Source organism: Neomonachus schauinslandi, chromosome 4, assembly GCF_002201575.2.
Source record: "Neomonachus schauinslandi chromosome 4, ASM220157v2, whole genome shotgun sequence".
NCBI lineage: Eukaryota > Metazoa > Chordata > Mammalia > Carnivora > Phocidae > Neomonachus > Neomonachus schauinslandi.
In genome coordinates this window covers 132,034,600-132,047,162 of record NC_058406.1, presented here as the reverse complement: position 1 = coordinate 132,047,162, position 12,563 = coordinate 132,034,600, and the positions used below count along the sequence as shown (strand labels likewise).

The 12,563-nt window shown below is 37.6% G+C and overlaps 1 protein-coding gene across 1 annotated transcript in view; it reads right to left on the bottom strand.

The window, feature by feature from the left end:
* Positions 1-12,563, bottom strand: part of ZFHX4 (zinc finger homeobox 4) — a 157,307-nt gene that overhangs the window by 20,039 nt on the left and 124,705 nt on the right. The window contains exons 4-5 of the mRNA XM_021688376.1: positions 11,461-11,529; positions 3,696-3,812 (exon numbers count right to left, since the gene is read on the bottom strand). Coding sequence (XP_021544051.1) covers positions 3,696-3,812; positions 11,461-11,529 — 186 coding nt within the window. The remainder of the gene's footprint in view (positions 1-3,695; positions 3,813-11,460; positions 11,530-12,563) is intronic.

Genomic DNA, 12,563 nt, shown 5'->3' with positions numbered 1-12,563 from the left:
ATTTTTTGGCTAATTAACTTAGTTAATTAAACCATGATCTTAATGCAAGCTAGGGGCTTCCTAAAGATCATCTTATTTTAAATTAAAAAGAAGTTATAAATAAGGGCTAGCTCCCCTCCCACCCCACTCAGTTGCAGCTAGGCACCCAGAAGCAGATGCCTTTGATAAGAAGAAGCAGAGGAAGCTGAGATGCAATAACATAACAAAAACAGACTCCTGAGGATAAGGCAGGTCATCAGAACTTCTTGCAAAAATGATGGAAGTTACATTTTATGCACTCATGCCTTTCTACTCAACTGGGTGCTATCTCAAGGATAATGGCCTACTCGATAAATTATAGGGCATCAATTCTGGGATCTTTTTCTGAATTGTCTTATCCTAGAAATACATTAAATAGCGACCTGTCAATTTTGGAAAGTTTTGATTAAGTTTTGTGGTTACTCACAGTTTATGACCGCAACTTTATTTGAAGTAAACCCTACTTGTTACCCTAGACAAAATTTTGAAGTGAGGGCACAATTCATTTTGTGTTATTAAGACCTCCCGATATTCTCAAAAAACAATGCCATTTTAATGCACTTTAACTAAAAAATGAAATCTAATTACAAATAAGCACTGCCAAATAGATGAGCCAATGATTATCTGTTAGTTATGGGATTACTTAGCTTGCATGAGATTGCTAATATAAAAATGACATAATTCATTTCAATTCAGATGCTGCCTATTTAATACTTTCCAATCCCTAAAATACGGAAGGTTGTAAGGTGGTTTATACTCATAATAAGCGAGGAAAAGCCAATAACACATATGTACTCAAAGCAAATCTGGGGGAAAAAAAACAATAAAACAAAAAACTGAGTTATTATCTATCAATCAATGTATTTGATAAAGTTTGAATACTACAAAACTTGAATATAACAGAGGATGTTATTCAACTACAAATAAGCCTAAATTATAATTACTGGTACAGTATTCTTTCTAATGAGACTAGAATGAAAGGATAATTTTAATTGCAATAATGAAGGTTAATTTCCATCTTTGCTCATGTTTACTCCCTTATTAAAAAGTGGTCCCCTTAGCCATGGCAGAGACATATTACATTTTCAATGCAAATGTATTAATCTGGATAAACTCTATATTAATTCTTGTACTGCACAGAGCTATAATTTGGATTATAATTAATCTAAAGTGGCACTAGATTTAAATGACAATATAAATGAGGCATTAGGAGGCTTTTCTATTATGAATGAATATTCAACAAATATAACTTGCATATTGCCAAGTCTCATTTTGAAAGCTGCAGTCCTAGAGATTAATGTCAGCAACCCAGCACAACAGCTTACACAAACATAGTCTTCCTAACGTGTGTTAATTCCTTCCTGTCTAAAAAAATTCTGTGTTAAAGTGGGGTCACACTGTTTTCCCATCCAACACTTTACAAAAGTGGTTCATGTATGAGTTTGCTATTATTTTTTGACATTTATAACTGACATAAGGAAAAAAACAGTATAGACATAAGTGGTTATTCAATCGTTAGAGATATTTACAAGGGAAAAAAAATCCACGTGGTAATTTTTTCACCTAATCAGATTCAATTTAGAAAGTGGAAAACTTTGTTACAAGTTTGTGGTAGTTGTCAGTAACAAGAGCCCTTTTGAAGTCTAAGAGGTTTCAGGGCTAAATATTTGCATCTCAGTAATTGCTTTTAGTGGGTGCATAAATCCCATTTTCATTTCTACAGATACACCTGGGGAGGCATTTCTGCAGGAATAAAAAATTGTTTTAAACAATTAACATTACACAATGTTCTGTATTCTCTCAGAAGCTCAAGCCCTGTCTAGATGGTACAATTAGGCACCCAAGAAAGCACAATAACTCATCAGGCCATTAGGGAGTGATTGAGCCCGTTATTTATATAGAGTGGTAAACAGTGCTGGTGGACATACAGCCCCTGCATCTGTGGTATGTTCCAAATAAGACTCCTTCCTCAACGGTAAGATTGGATCCATTTTCAAGAGATTCCCAGAATCCATTCTTTGGAAGGCATTAGATATTTAAAACCAAGCGTAACGTCATATGCCTAGGTATTACACGAGCACTTATTTAATTACCACTAATGTGCTACCTGTGTGTTTTACACTTTCTTTTAAAGAATGGGAGGGACATGCTTTGCAATGTCTTTTGGTACGACTGTGAGAAGGACACCAATGAATGCAGACAGAAGCCTGCTCTCCCTGAAGTAGCCAAACAGCTAACCTTGATGAGGCCCATCCTAGAGAATGAATAAACTGACCACCTTGTGATTTCCAATTATTTTCAAAATGAGGTTTAGATGGCACTACCCTTGACCTTAACTGATCACTGGGTATTTCAAATCCCTCATCAGTAACCTCAGGAGCCAGTTTACTAATACATAGCTATGGCATCTTTTTTACACTGCTTTAGGCTCCATACCAACCTTAGATCCTCTTTGTTTAAATCAAATTAGGATCATATGTTAGCCACTCGGTCCTAGATGCAAATTTACGTGGCGCTTTCTCACTGGACTCCTGAGAGAAACCCAGCATTGAACGAAGGGGGGCGGGGAGTAGAGGGGCCCTTCAAATACTTTTTGAAGGGAATGCAACACTTAGGCAGAGACCGAATGACAAATTTGGGCTAATTCAGGCTTAAACAAACTTGCACGTAAAAATGATACTTCTGCACAACCCAACGTCTTCATAGTGAAAACAAGCTTCTTTATATGCAGCTGTCACTGGAATTCAAGGAAAAGATAGATGAGCACCTGAAACTAATAGGCTTGAACCCGTTTCCGCACTTCTTCTGCTTCGATGAGTCCAACATAATAAAACTAGGTATAGCGTGCAGCAAAAGTAGCCAATGTAATATTCATTGCGACCATAGATTTCCATCTCATACATACAAAGCATGGATGAAGTCATATATTTGCCAAATCAAACACAGAAAAAGCCTTAGGTATCCACACCAGATGCTGGCCTAGGGTTTGTTTGTGCACAAGTAAATGTCATGACACGAAGGTTTGTTTTCAAAGACAGTAGCTTTCATTACTGGGATTTGTCTATTCTAGAAGATCAAAATTACCCAGCACCTAATCCCTTTTCAATGATATTTCCTCTTTCTTAGGCTGAATCATCTGTAAACTTTTCCACTGGACTTTGTTTGAAATGCCTCAAATAGATGCCCTTAAAAAGAGCAAATTCCTGAGTGTAAGTTGTAAAAAAGCAAGGAAAAATAACATTTATTTTTAGGGTTACGTGGTTTGGGGGGGGGTGCCTGTAACTGGATGAAAAAATTCAAGTGATATCTAATCCTGTGCTTATGAAAAATTAATATGCCATCAGAGGACTCACAAGTATAGCTAAGATTAATGAAAGGCGCTTAAAAAATTACAAGCACACAAACTGATTTGATTAAAAAATAATCTCGCTGGTCGTCCTGTAATATTCTTCAACTTATCCACATCTATTCTGTCAGATGGTTATGATTAAAAATAGGTCAATGGGAGGCTACTGATAGAAATCACATGCAAAATGCACATGCAATGAATAGTAGTGGGAATGTTCAGACAGTTTAAAATGAATAAAAGCTTTTAATAAGCTTTGGTGGGGTGATGGAAGGGCTGATTGCAAGGCATGGGGTGGAGGAAAGAAAGGTGAAGGATGCTAGCGTCTTACCAGAATCTTTATTAGAGTTTTTGCCTTCACTATTGTCTCTCTCACTTGTGTCTTTCTCCTCCTCCTCAGCCACTGCTGCTGGCTTAGCAGCTCCTTCTGCCTCCTCACTTTGTTCTTCTGTTAAGAGAAGGAGACCTGTCAGTAGGATCGAAAACCCCAGAAGGGTGCCCACTAAAATAAACGTGACCATTTAAAAACTGTGCTATTTATGAATCATCTACAGACATTCTACTCTGAAGAGAGAACACAAATTTATTCTCAAGTCTCTGTTAGAACCTGCTGACCGTACCAATGCAAATAGTCATCTCAAGTAACTTCTTTCACATCCATTGAGAAAATGTGCCTGTACTAAGTTAAAATAGAAGAAACCACTTCCAGGATGGGTAAGCTAGAAAAGGTTTAAGAATAGGTGTAAGGCAATTCTGTCATTTTAATAGTAAAACTTCTAAACTACATGGAGCTACTGTTCCACGGCCTTGGACAGATGACAGAGCAAACCAAACTCTTGGAAAAAATTCTTAGCGAAATAATGTGAACACGATGGGTTAAACATGAGACAGGTGCTACTCCTGCCTTCAGTCCCCAGGCCCCAGGGGAATTTTTTGGAATTTGTCTGAGTAGGACCCCAAAACTTCAGTTACATTGGGGGGGTGTGTATGTGTGTGTGCGTGCGCGTGTGCGTGCGTGTGCGTGCGTGCGTATGTGTGCGCGTGTCTGTCTTCTATAGGGGGAGCTATACAGGGCATCGGACAGCATAAGAAGGTATACTTCTTCTATGACAACCACATCATCCCACACCTCATTCACGGGTTCACACCAGCTAGATTACATGGAAATCCTCATAGTAACTCAACCCTATTTAATTATTCTGTAAATCTTAGCCATGCCGCTGCTGGTGGATTAATCTGTTTATGCAGTTAGCCTCTATGCTGGGTCTGTATAGCACTAATCCGTGAAAGGCCCACTGTTCTCTTTCATCCTGCGATCATTTGTCTCTCACTGTGCTGATGTCACATTTTAATGAATTTTTAGCAATCTGAGTAATGCCAGATAACCAGACTCGCAACTCCCCACAGCATGGCATGCTGTTTTCATTGCAGCACAAAAAATAAAAAATCATATTCCCCCTGTTCAGGTAGGAATTACATAAATTAGGAGAAGAAGGTAAAATGGGATTTGAAGCACCAGGCTGCTCAATTTCATAAAATCTTTAATGACCATATAAATTAACCCTGGAAAGGCAAAAGGTCATCGACACACATTTGCATACACTCTTCTATTTGCTTTTGATAAGCAGAGCTTTTATGCTGAGAACATGATACAATTAACCCTTCAATAACCATACAAAACGCTGCTACGGACATTTTAAGTGTCAAGCATTAACTGAATATTACACACTGCATAAAATTTTCATTGCAAATGCTATAGTGATTGAAAGGGGAAATCGTGGCCCTCTCCACACCCCATGTTTTATTAATAATGTTCTGACAGCAGAATGAAATATCCACTGTCATATGTAGCAGCTGAGCACAAAAAAAAAAAAAAAATTGCTATTTAGTGCCTCACTTGCCAGCCTGGCTCTGCAACTGTGTGAGCAGGATACAACAGAAGGGGGCAGTTCTGGGCTCAATGGGGGAAACAAGAACATTATCTGAAATAAGAGCTTGTTTCAACTGTGAGTCCTCAAAGGGCACCATACAAATCCATTGATTCCATATTTGCACTTTGCCACTGCACAAAAGTGAGCTGAGGTCCGTGGTGGAGGGGGTCAGTCATCTGAGGGCTTTGGGGGAAGCTTCCCTTTCAGGCAAATACCTGTGAAATTTTTACCTTAAGAGGAGAGAATCAACACTTCTTAAGGCTCTAGCCTGCTTTCGCCCCATCAGTGATAATTACTGATCAAACACAGGCCCCCTCCTCCCGGCAGGGGCCAGCCTGGGTGGGGACGATGGCCGGCTTGGTTTGGAGGGGGGAGGTGGGAAGGCTGAGGTCATGACTGGATTGGGCCGTTTCGCTGCCAAGTCCACACATGTGACTTGACATCCAGTGTCAAGCCTTCTACCTACGACAGCCCATGGCAATTACTTTTCAACTCATCCTGGGGAAGGGATGCAAGACTTCTTTGAGTAGATTTACTGGACCTTTCCCCCAGGGCTGGAAAATGAAGTGTCAGAGTGCTACCGAGTGTCCTTATCTTGAGGGGACATAAAATTGTAAGGGCTATCGCAACTCACATTAATAAAATATAGTGTGTCAGGAGAAGAACACAAAAATTATGAAGGTACTAAAAGAAAAAAAAACTACAGTATAATCTGGGTCTCATCAGACAGTTTTTGCAGGGTCTTCCTCATTTTCCAGGATGTGTTTTAAGTGTGAGAGAAATTCCCAGACATGTTCTTCTATACATCACTGTGGTGTCTGACCTCAGCCTGACCCTGGCAACAGTTTGAGAAATCTGAATGTGAACAAAGACTCTGTGTCAGCAGCAGGGAAAGATTGTGGGGTAGACTCTCCCCATCAACTTAATCGCAAACAGCAGTTCTGAGGCCATAACTTTGCTTGGCTCTTCCAAGCCACAACTCATAACCTCTCGAGGTGGATTTGCCCGCATTACCTCTGCTTCTGTGACTTTTTTCCCCTCTCTCTTTTCTGGTTCTTCCTTTGAAGTAGGCAGGCAATTAGTTCTAATGCTCAAGCAATTCAGCCCTGTTTTGTGGTTTGGAAGGCGTAAGCTGTTTATTACAGGTAGGCTCTTTGGAGCCATAGAACTTTGCAAATTTTTAATCATGCAAAAAATAATCAAAGGGTAACATATAGACACCATAAAGTTTCATACAAGGCAGAAAAAAAAAAAAGCTCACTTTCATTCTTAAAGAGAGCTTTTAAAAGAAACTTGACATTCATGTTATAAAGAGACTTTAGAGTCAAGAGTATTAATGAGGAGAAACAGCTTTCTAGGAAAACTGTAGGTTGGATTTGGGGTTAAAGGAAGGGGTGTCTACATTCTAATTTTCAAATACCACATTTCCTCAACTGTAAAATGCCATAAAATGTAAGGCGTTTTATTGGAAAATATATATATCTATATAATTAAGGTATTAATATGTAATATTAATGTATTAAAGGAATGCCTTAAAACTAAGGAAAATTCCATAAAATTCCATTCCATAAAATTGCAAAATAATGACACTAAGTTACATAAAATTCCAAAATAAAGATGCTAAAGGAGTTTTCATTTTCATCAATAGGTTTCTTCACTATTATATATAATAATAACATTTCATTATACTGTTGTATTCACAGTATATATATATATACATTTTTTAATTATGCTTTTGCTTTATGGAATATAAAAAATACAGTATTCATATGCTAAACTTTATGACATGAATGTACTTAAGCTTAAAATGTGCATTAGGGTCCTGTAAGACTTCCCAATTTTCAAATAAATGATAATGCATTTTTATTTTTAAATGTTTCAAAATACTAGGAAGAAGACAAAATACTACTACTGTAGTCTCATATTATACAGGTGTATTACAATAACTTCCCCTAGCATTTTTATCACGCCTCACATAATGATCTTATAAGTTACTCTACACATACACATAAACTATATTTAAAAGAAAGAAAGGTTTTTGGGTGACTAGCTTAGAATACTCCCACTGGAATAATAAAAAAATAATTGGAAAATCACTATTAATTTATTCTATAAAATTATACAATTTTTAAGCAAATCTACTTCAGTAATAGCCCTCTGATCTAAGCTCCAGCCAATTGTGCTTGGTTCCCATTGCTTTATTTTACAATTGTGTTTGGGAACCCTCTGAGTTGTCTAAGGAAAACACTGCATACTTTTTAAGCCCATGGAGTAATCATGTAAAGAGGAAACAGAGAATAATAACTTAAACATTTCATATATTAGTTTTAATTTTAGATATTGAGCCTCTATTCTAGACACCCGGCTTTTAAGAATTCTTTCCTGACCTCCTCCACTGTCTCTCTGTACAGACCCACCCCATCCAAATCTATCCTCCATTTGATCTACTTACATCTAACTTACCTACTTAAATCTTAAGAGCGATACCCATCACCTACAAAGAAAAAGCTCCATCTTCTGTACATGGCAAGAATACCTTCAAGATACCTCGTCCTTGTCTACCACCCCAGTCTCATCTTTCTTCCCTTCCTACCCAGCATTTAATTTCAAAAACAGTCTTCTCAAACTTTAGGGCATCAGAATCACGTGGAAGACTTGTTACAATACAAATTGCTGGACTCCACCCCGAGAGCTGATGATTCAGTAGGTTTAAAATGTGGCCTGAGAATTCACATCTCTAAGTTCCCAGGTGATGCTATACTTCTGGTCCAAGGGCCATACTGTGTGAACCACTGTTCCAGAAACACATAACCATTATTAATGCCCTCCTCCTCCAAAATATACCATTATATTTCTTTGTCTTACCTAGAACAATTTTTTTTGCCACTGTATAACCCCCACTTTTCCTTCAAGCCGAGCTTGGGAAATATCAGTTTCATCATCCATAAAAATGGGGTTAGTAACACCTACCTCACAAGTTTGTTATAAGATAAATGAAGAAAAATCAGTCAGCACAGAGCCTAACACAAATAAGTACTAAAAAATGCTAGCTATATTATTACTAGTATCATTAATTACTTCTTTCTCCAAAAACTCTTTCCTGAATGTTGAACAAAGATTAATGTTTCGGGGTACATTTTTTTAAATTTTTAAATTAATTAATTAATTAATGATTGCTTTTATTTTCTTATGTATTGATGTCAAAAAACTTATCCTAGTGTGTGAAAATTATCTGTGTATAGCCTACTTCCCCTGATAGGTACACCTTTACAGAAAACAGTAATTATCTTGTTTATTTCTTTGCCAGAAGAACCTGGAACAGTGCATGGAATATAGAAGACAGGCAAGACTTATTAGTTGGAACACTAAATTTAATTTAGGAAGCAAAATTGTGAGAAGAAGAGGAGTCCAGAAGCTATCCCATTCTAATCCCCTTTAATAAAACTTTTTAAAAGTACTCTTTTGTTTGGTTTGATCTTGGTCTGGTTTGGGTGGTTTTGTTTGTTTGTTTGCATTTTCTCTTTCTCTACTAAATCACCTTCATTATTCAACCCTCTCCAATCTGGCTTCCAATCAATTGCTCTTCTGAAAGTCACCAATGACTTCCATGCTGGGAAATCCAGTGGTCACTTTTTCCATCTGCATATTACTTAACCTTGCTCAACAAAAGTTACTATGCCCTTCTGCTTGAAAAAAGGTCCCTCTCTTGAATTTTATTGCATCACACTATTGTGATTTTTATCGTATGTCTCTGAAAGTTCCCTCTTATTCCACTTTGCTGAAGCCTCCTCCATTTAAAATCTAAATATCGGAGTGTCTGCAGCATTGGTCCAAAGCCCTATTCTCTTCTCTATCTACAAAAGGAGTTTAACTTGAAGAAAAATAATAATCTGCCTAGATGATAGCATCCAGATCCATCACTTTAAATTTTTATATCTCCATTTAGATATCTAGAAAGCATATCAAACATAATATGCCCAAATTAGAACTTCTGCTTCCCCCTCAACACAACTCACTCTGCCACCAATCTCCCCCATCTCCCTCAACTCGCGCATCTCAGTTAGTGGTACCACCACCATTGACCAAAAGCAAGAGTCCTCCTTGACTCTTCTCTTTCTCATATGCATACAATCTATCAGCAAGTTCTATTATGTCAAATTCCAAAATATTTAGTACAAACTAAATCTATTTCTTTACATCTCCATTGCCAGTACACTTAATCTCTTACCTGGATTTTGAAATGGTCGAATAACTAGATAAGCCTTGCTCTTGCTTGCCAACAATTTATGCTGCACATCCTATAGAATCAAGCTAGTCTCCTGCTTGTACCCTGCCATACTTCCTATTTCACTTAGAATCATATACCAACTTCTTACTCTGGTTGAAATTACCAGGCCTTTGTCTACCTTTCTGACTGCACCTTATGCTACTCACCTACTCATTCACTAACCTCTCTCCGGAGACATTAGCCTTCTTTCTCTTCCGAGAACATCACCAACTTCTTTCCACCTCTACCTGGAAGGCATTTCTCCAGATTCGGGCAATTGGCTCCTTCTCATTAGTTAGGACTCAGCTGACCTGTCATTTCCTCAGGGAACTTCTCTGACCACTGCTTCTAAAAATGCTCAACACCTGTAACACGGGTGGGATTCTCAGACTTTAGTGGGAATCACATCACTTGGAGGGCTTGTTAACTACAGATTGCCAGACCCCATCCTCAGTACTTCTGATTCTGTAAATGTAGGATGGGGACCAGGAATGTGAGTTCTTACAATTCCCAGGTTGTGCTGATGCTGCTCATACGGCAACCACACTTTGAGAAGCTCTGCTCTAGCACATTACCTCTTTTACTTCCTCCATTATGTTCACGGCAATCTGAATAGAACTTCGTTATTTGTATAGAAATATTGTCTAAAAAAACGAGAGAAGTCATCTGTCTTATTCATGACTTACACCCAACAGTCCCTGGCACTAATATTTTGAGTAAAATTGAGGATTCCTAGTTTTCTTACTTGGGATAACTACGTTTATAGCAGGATGGCATCAGTTAAGATGGAGAAGGAGAAGAAACAGTCTTGCAAACATGAGAAATTCCACCTGGAATTTGTTATATTGGACTTCCCTATAGAATATCTCTGTGAAAATGTCCAGAAGGCATGACGGTATCTCAATATAAAGCTTCTCAGAGACCTAGGTGAAGGTGCAGATCGCAGTGCCCTTGTTCACGAAACAATAAATAAATGTATTGGCAGGGAGTGTTTTCTTTTTTGTTTGATATTTTTGTCATAGTCTTGATATTTGGCCTATTACCTTCAAACTGATCATTAATGAAATCCTCTGATTGGGCTGTAGGTGAGGGAAGAGAACTGGTTAAATATGCTCTCCAATTTCGTAGGTGGAAAACAACATATAAAATGAAAAAGTGTTCATGAGAATGCATAGGTGAAGGTGAACTTAACTTCAAAGAATTTTTAAAGAGAGAAGTTCTGACTTTATACTGGAGGAATGTTTTCACTTGTAAAATGTATTTCAATTCCCCATTATGAATGCAAAGGACTTTTTATAATCTTTTTTTTGGTCATATTATATAGCATAATTGTAGAAATCTGAAAATTGGGATCGAGCCAGGAATAAATGAGGTGTGTTGTGGCAACAAGGGTGAATTTCCTCTTAAATTATCTGAATATAATGCAGCTCAGAAAGCATTGCTGCCATTTTTTTTAATACACACACACAAACACACAGAGCACAGGGACTAGTAAATGTGTTGACATGAGTGTACAAAGTCCAATCAACTCATTAATTACCCCAAAATAACTCCACCAACTAGGTTGTTTGATTTGGGGAAAAATAATATCTGGCTTTTTGACTTCTACTTTGTAACAAACTGACCACTTAGGTGAAACCTCATAGTGTATAAATGTAGATGTGAGAAATTATCCTGCAGAAGTTGCTTGTTCTTTAAGATGTTAATTTATATATGTATCCAAATATAGCATATATGTCATTTTATATTTAATTTTGCTTTTAACCTATTTGTATAGGATATCTGATCAGATCTCATTAGAGAAGTTCTAGAGATACATTTATTACATAAATTATGAGAATAACAAATGTAACTCACTTAGAACAAACAAAATTTTGAAAAGGAATAAGACCAATTACCTGAGGTTGCTCTCAACTGCTGCTCTGTAAGATCCTCCTCACAGGTCCTGGCTCCCAAAGAGGCAGTTTCTGCAGAGGACATTAGAGGGAAAAGTAATGAGCACACCACGTCCAGCTCTGCAGTCACAGTATCACAAGAACCCCAAATCTGACTTTCAAAGAAATAAGCACCAGCTGGAGCTCAGGTGAGACTCCAGCACAGCTTACATCCCAGTGAACAGTGGTTAGCAAAATGAGTCCAGGACGTAATAAGCTTAGATCACATTCTCGGTTGGCAGCACACAACAAATACAACAGTACAGACAAAATATGGAAGCACGAAGACTCATTTGATTTTTACATCCTGGATATTTGGCCAGGCCTACATTATAGGAGTATGTGTTATAAGGACAATGGCACATTGCAAAAATCATGAGCATACTTTTACTTCTCTGTCACAATAGCAGAAAAGAAAAAAAGAAAAAAAAAAAAAAAAAACTTCACTATCTGATAGCTGATGTGAGCGACCAAAGCAAAAAAAATAAGGACCTGAGGAAACTTGAAGAATATGTCCAAGTTGTCAGTAAATTCACATCTTTATTCTCATCTTTTATTTGAGTTCCAGAGCAGAAGCACCAACAATGTCCTGGTTTGCTAAACTCAACCCCAAGCACAAATCATTATTTTCATCTATCTCCATTCTTCCATTGTGTTCCCTGTTGTGGGGGTATCTATAAAAAATGACTGGACCTCAGAAATCACCCTCAACATCTCATTCTTTCTCCACACTGAGTCATCCCATGCTGTTGATTGGATGGCAATGTCTCTTGTCATGTATGTTTCTCTATTTCTCTGTCATCTTCTCTTTACTGACAATTTCCATAGCCTCCACAATAATCTTCCTACCTTGAATTCCTTGTCTCATCAGTCTAATCTCTCATAAAATGGCAAGAACTTTTTTTCCAGAAGACGGAATTGCCTGAGCACCACTCATGACTCCATCAGTTTCTAGGTAAGGGACCTTAGGTACATAATTTAACCTTTCTAAGCCTCAATTCCCTCCTTGGTGATATGCAGATATAATTGTATAAATAATCAACAATTATAAGAGAAAAAAATACAAA